The sequence below is a fragment of the Schistosoma mansoni genome, chromosome 5 (genome assembly GCF_000237925.1).
Source record: "Schistosoma mansoni strain Puerto Rico chromosome 5, complete genome".
Classification (NCBI taxonomy): Eukaryota; Metazoa; Platyhelminthes; class Trematoda; order Strigeidida; family Schistosomatidae; genus Schistosoma; species Schistosoma mansoni.
Window position 1 is genome coordinate 3,673,973 of NC_031499.1, and position 7,038 is coordinate 3,681,010.

The following is a 7,038-nucleotide window of genomic DNA, read 5'->3' on the forward strand; positions in this document are numbered from 1 at the left end:
TTGCTAATTCGTTTATAGCCTTGAACAACGATAACTTCCAACCAGTACAATTGATATTGAGCTAACGTAAGCTACAATCCTATTGGTCGCCTATTCGAAAGCCTTTTCCTATTCCCGGCCTTGATTTCGTAAAGAAGTTTGCGGTCAAGCTTTTATGATCATTATCATATTTCAATCAACCAGCCAGGAGATTCTTAAACACCCATTATCTTATGGACGAGAATTATCAGAATCCACAGCATACTACATAAGAAATCACACTTTGAAGATAATCATGCCATAAGTGGCAGAGAACGAAACAAGCAGTACATAATTAATCAATAATAATTAAGGAATAGTAAAACGCGTAACGACAGTCATTTGTATATAACGATTGACATTCCGGTTTCATTACACGGGGACAGTGATAACAAGTTGAAACTTTGTCATATAAACTATACGTCCAGAAGAAGAAAATTAATTCATTAAGTCACCCGCTAGGTAAATATTTCAATACCAATAATGGTTGGTGTCATTTGGTAGACAGGGAAAAATTAATGCATAATAGTTTTCATTCTACAATATGTAGCAACACAAGTTGAGAAAATTAATAAAAACTATTATAGTACATCAGTATGTTTTATTGCAAAAGAAAATAAGGCAACACATTTACTGATAGTAAAGAAGAGAGCGAATGTAACTGACGATTTTTCCTGCAGACTGTCATACGGAAAAATCACTCCAAACACATACATATCTATACTCAATCAATTTATTAATACTTTATGTATGCGTGAGAGAGAACTCTTTGTGTATATAATAACTCGGGTATGCGCATAGAATCTCAAAAATGGAAAACTATTGGTGATGATGTCCTATTACAATAAACAGAATACAGATAAACAACTTTAGTAAAAACAAACACATCTGAGTCTTCGTTGTTCATACTTATGCATTTTAAATTTATACGGGGAATTAAGCGGAAAAATCGCGGATTCAGTACACGCACATCAGGAAATGATATGCGAGTAAAAAATTGAAAATTCATGAACACAATTCCGTTCTACACACAAATTTCAATAATAGAAGTAGAATCTGATGTTATGACACCGTAAATCGACACAAACAATCATACATGTAAAGCAAATATGTGCTCATCAGACAAGAGTTTATAATTAAAAACCGAACAAATGAATAAAATGGTAGATAGAATAAAATGTATACAAAAAAGGATATGACAATGACAATAAGTGAAAGTTTCTGTGGAAAAATGCTAAGAGTATAAACGGCTATATATAAGAACACAAACACAAAGAGATGTACATTCATCAACACACCAATGAATATCTATCGTGATATGAAACGAAAACAATTAAATAGAAGTTTGAAGATAAAGTAACAATATTAATAGGTACAAACACACGCAGGTATATTCATGTGGGCAAAAACTGATTTATATGATGTTAAGAATCTGTAGACTTTTTAACTATATTAATACACCACTTCCAGGTGATATATTCCGCTTTATCATCATCAATAAACTGACTCACAATTTTGTATGAGCCACGTGATAAAACGCCTTTAGGGGCTTCTTCAGGGTCCGATGTCCAGATATGTGGGTGACCTTGAGGACGAAAATTGCCTAGCATTACGGACATTTCATCAACTACGGAAGAAAATAATCGTTAAAAGGGAGATACGAGAATAACTGTTAGTATTCTATTTTTATCAGTAGATACAAGCGTTTTGTTTAATTGTTTTCATAACTGATGGAGAATATTAGGATATATATATATATATAAGTTCACAGCTAACAAGACCAGACTACGTTTAAACACCATTAAGTGGAAATTTAACGGGTATATAAATTAAATCGTTAAAGGTTCAGGAAATTATGAGCCAGATAGTCGATAGTATCGTGTTCGCAACAATCCGTGGATTTTATTTAGCTAAGGATTTGAGTTTTGCATCAATTTATTTATTTTACTTATACATATTAACATTGGTACAAGGGGGAACTAAATAGATATGCGCCACATAAACCATTTGATCTGTGTGAGGGCTGGGATACTTCCCGGGTGCCCGAACAGAGACAAGTGGTTTCCTTAGGGGGCCACAACCCGAGCTTTTGGCCTGAAGGTCTAATCCACAAGGAAGTGGAGCAACGTAATGAGATGCAGTCTCATGGTAGCCGGTGACCGACAATAGGTTCATACGCCTTTTGTTCCTTCAGGACCACGGAGCCCATATGCACCATTGGTTTAGAATCAGGGTTTTTCAACTCCCCTGGGTGGACCCTCTGTGTGCACCAACTTGGTTAAAGCTCCGGATATTCGCCTTTCTTCCCCTTAGTTTAGTAGAAAACACTACCGCCGCAAGAAGACAGGGAGTAGGACTTCCCTGTCAGCGGCTGTACACGCGTGGTCATGTGAAGGCATTTCGAGAAGGACAGCTGACTCTTCCCACTCTCGGCCGTACCAGAGACTTTGGGGGTATCGATGGGGGACTTCATATAAAAATTTGTCCAATGATACCAGTTTTTAGGGGCTATTTAGTTTCATTTTAAAACCAATTAACTTTTTAAACTACTAACCTGATTGAGACAAACAATGTGACACATAAATGGAAAAGAATACATTAAACTTCCTTCATTGATGAAGTATTTACAAAAGCAATCAGTTAGAATTGCAGAAAACTACCTACCTAGAATAGGGCCTTTACGTAACCACTGCTTATAACGTAGCCCACAAACAATATCTCTTTGTACATAGTAAACGACTTGAATACGGTAACTGCAGCCTTCAACGATTGAGACAGGTTTCGACTTAAAGTCAGAGATATCACCTGAAATTCAAACAAAAATAGCGTAACAAACATTTATCCAAAACAGTTGACTGTAAGATAACGAGAAAAACAGTAACTGAGTTTATTCTTTCACTTAAAAACTAACTTATAAAGAACAGAAAATTTCCAACCGTTAATTCTAGACAGACAAAGTCGAATATGCCAAAGCAACCAATTAATTTAAATTTTTACACTCTAAATAGATATAGATGTAGAAGCTGAAATAAAAAACTCGGCTTGGAACTCTTCTAAGACTGTTGTCGGTCCAAAACCAGGATAAAGGAGGGTTGGGCATGAGGTTAGCAAGCTCATCCCATAAAAAAGAAAATTAGACAAAAAAACGCTGATACAAAAGGGTATAGATTAAAAAGTCACCATAATTTATATCAGAAAAATGTAAAGTACCAATAAAAATTAAATTTTGATAGTAGCTAATTTCAAACTAACTTATGTGACTTTTACTCTAGCATGCTTTAACAATAATAGAATTATAGCATACTAAAGTATAACTAGCAGGAAGTAAGTGAGAAAAAATATAAAAAGGGTGTCAGTCGTTAGAATTTCCTCTGAAATATAAAAATGATGAGATGGGATTGAAATAACAGGACTTAAAAAAGGATCATCAGTTAAATATTGATGACTCATGGTGAGTTTCATACACAGGTTATTAAGCCTGGAATTATTCGAAATCGGTCTCAATGAAGATGGTGATTTTTGTCACTTGGAATTAACTGTTTCATGCTTTTAAGCGATTTGTGAGATTGTATGACCGTAATGTAATGTCATCGATAATATCCTGATTTTGATATTAGCTGAATCCTGCCGTTCTACACAATTAAAAGTTAGAATTAACAACTTGACGAATTGATCTAAATACTTTAGGTCCTTTCCTGTTCTATTACTCCAACTGCCTTTCTATAGAAGCTACTAGAGTATGTAGTGAAGATGCCTTTATTGTACATGTTTCTAGAAATTAAGTTTAGTCATTTTTCGACTTCCTTCTGTAGTGTCTTGAAACACAATTGGTTCATCAAGGTTGACTTCAAACTAAATACTGATTACTACTACTACTAATGATACGACTACAAATTACTTTTATTAACCACTTAATGAGATGGAACAAGACCGCCTTGTCGATACAAGGAAGAAAAGACTGTAGCAGTAGGCTGATTTACTAGCCAAACACTAATAAAACGACATCCAGGATAATAATTATTATTATTACTGTTATTATTATCATTATTATTATTAACACATTTTAAACATTTTTGTCAATCAGTAAACTCGAACAAATTGAGCTTGTGATTAATCACTGACCTAATGCCTATATACAATTTGCAAAATCAATAGGCTCAGTTGACTGAGAAATACTATCACTCATCACTAAATTATGTATTTGTCCACTTCCTAACACCTTTCCTTGTGAATCATATTTGCTGTTTGACTTGCTACTTATGCTATTATTCTTGCTATTACTTTCATTCCATTAGTTCCCCACACTGGATCAGAGAGTTGTGACAATTTGCACCGACACATATGTTTACTAAATCTTACGCAGTTTAAGACTAACTGACAAGTCAACGGCTTCATGAGGCAGATTCAATTCAGCAAATTTGGTTTTAAACTTGAGTAATTTCAACGATCCTTGTCAGTCAATCACAACGTAGGACCAGGCACACTTATGCATCGGTCCAAGTTGCCACACCTCATTAGCACAACAAGATGAACACCAAATTCATAAAAGTAGTCCCTTTAATGGTAGTAATATATAAAAGAAAGATTGCATATAAGGATATGATACAGGGAGGAAGAATTAGTTTGTAGAAAGAAAAATATAAAGCAATTTTGATCTCAAGGTTTAAGGGAAGATTAAGAGTGTATACACCTACGCCATTTTGACTGATTCTGAGCCATGTCACTCAGAGTCTCCAACCATTGGTTACGATAGTCACGCGGACCCCAACCAAGTAGTCTGCATCTACCAACATGGCTCAGACCATAAGTTAGTGACTTCAAGCACTGATGCCACGTTTTGGTTTGGCCGCCCCTAACTTTCTCCCAACCATCCCCAACACTAGTCAGCATTGCGTGTCGTGTTAAACGGTATTCAGGCATACGTAACACGTGGCCCAACCATCTCAGTCGGTGAAGATCTACAACCATACCCATACCACCTTGCCGGACACCATAGCTTTGAAGAATAGTTTATGTTAATAAAGACATTAAATGGCTACATGTTTCTGATCATAGATGTCTCTAAATTATTACTTGCATATCATGGGACAACTAGGTGAGCAAAGTTCATGTGAAGAGTAGAATCCTACATACAGATGGTGGATCAGTTGTTATGGTCGTGAGTCTTCACGAACATATGAATGAGACGCCAGTTACGTATATCCAATCACCTGCTCCAAAGACGTGCTGGTGGTAATGGGTCGGGGGCTAGGGGAGGTTAAACCAAGAATTGGCATTAGCACAAAAAGTAAAGGACTGTCGGACTTAGTTGTGTTGGTGGATATAGACTAGCTGGTCGGGGTCTACGCGATATTATCGATCGACGTCTGGAAAAATAGGGGAACATAATTGGGAATCAGTTACAATGATGTGCATCCCTTTATCTCTCCTTAAGTAACTGACATCAGCACTATTCCATACTTTTTCCCTCTAATTCACTATTTATTTCTAGATAGTTTTCTCCGGCATTTAATTTCTTTGTACCGTTGAAACTACCGTCGCTTCTAATTTTTAGACAGATTGTTAATTTCATTGCTCTGTGCTCGTATAGTATAGTCATGCTGGCTGGCACGTCAGGATTTATATTGAATATGACTCACTAACATTACATCATCAGCTGGTGTTGTCAAGATCTAAATGTTACTTTACAAAACTCAATTGGGTACAAAGTACTTTGAGTTGCATTATACTTAAACACTCCAGTATAATAGGAAGAACAAGCAAACATACCCAATAGATTGAACTCAATATCCGGTTGCCCCTCAACGAGAATACAGAACTTCTCGAACACAACATTTGCAGATCTTTCTGGAACTGTATGGATATTAGCATATGAAATGAAACATACAGGGGACCTTAAACGTGCCAAGGGCTGGACCTAATAGTGCTTCTTTGTATTTTCGCAAACTCTCGTCTTCTTTGTCTAGATTCATGATCTCTTCCAGAGTGCGTTTTTCAGGTGGTTTGTATTCATTTTTAACATCACTCTCTAAGTCGCCTTCCTCAACAGACGGTTCTGCCATTCTCGAAAACGCCAACAAAATAGTGAGACCTATAGCCTTTGGTAGATTCGCGTTTAGCTTGAAGGCACGTCGTGTTCTATAAGAGTGTCAAGAGCAGTAAGCGAGACTATCTGGAAAAGAACAAGAGAGAAAGTGAGCCGATAACTCTGTAGTGACACAGAATGCACTTACATAAGAAAAATAAAGTAGTTGACAATATTTAGAAGTAACACAAGCGTGAGATTAAGGCAACCTAACAATTAAAACGGGAAGCTGGTAGTGTAAAGTTACAAACGTGTTATAATAGCAAATTCTGAGCAGAGCGCCTACCACTCCAAGGTGAGAAAACTCTGACGAATTAAAAGTATTGGCTAAATAACTATCTTCTTCATACAACTGAAAGAAAATATGGACTTTTGATCTCATCTTGAGTTTACTGATTCAGGCTGGGACTATTAATAGTGCCCATGAAGGTCGGTGTACTCTAAAAGATTTAGAGTTACCTATAAATTTAGCTTCAATTAACTTCAGCAAGGCTTTTGACAACCCGATCAGTTGTCTAGAATTTCCATTGGAATAGATTCCCTAATGAGATGTGCATATATATTCTCAGCTCAATCAGCTCCTAAGTAGCTGCAGCTGCTTAACTAAAAGTATTGATCCAGTCGATCAATAATTCTAAATCATAGGCCATTTCTATTTTACCGTGCTGATAATTTTTCGCTGCTACCATTTTTTCAAGCGTTATGCTAAATAGCTTTCAGCAGTTCCCACAGAAATTCGCTTATTCAGGGTTTTTGAAGTAAAAAACGACAATCGAAAAGTAATGCATATGGTGTTTGTACTAACTGATGATTCATTTTGTACTTAATTACCCACTGATTACGAATTCCAAATATAATGCGTTCATTTGCCCTCACCTAGTTTTCCCTGCCTTAAATAACACTAGTTCGTTAATTCTTAGTTAGTACATTAATTC

The 7,038-nt window shown here is 36.1% G+C and overlaps 1 protein-coding gene across 1 annotated transcript; it reads right to left on the reverse strand.

The window, feature by feature from the left end:
* Positions 1 to 547: 547 nt before the first annotated feature.
* Positions 548 to 6,376, reverse strand: Smp_045610 (rho GDP-dissociation inhibitor-related). The gene is made up of 5 exons (XM_018797667.1): positions 6,355 to 6,376; positions 5,906 to 6,190; positions 5,788 to 5,871; positions 2,683 to 2,823; positions 548 to 1,645 (listed from the first exon to the last, which is right to left on the reverse strand). The coding sequence occupies exons 2-5, from the start codon at positions 6,078 to 6,080 to the stop codon at positions 1,443 to 1,445; spliced, it is 603 nt and encodes a 200-aa protein (XP_018652686.1). The 5' UTR covers positions 6,081 to 6,190; positions 6,355 to 6,376; the 3' UTR covers positions 548 to 1,442.
* Positions 6,377 to 7,038: the final 662 nt, after the last annotated feature.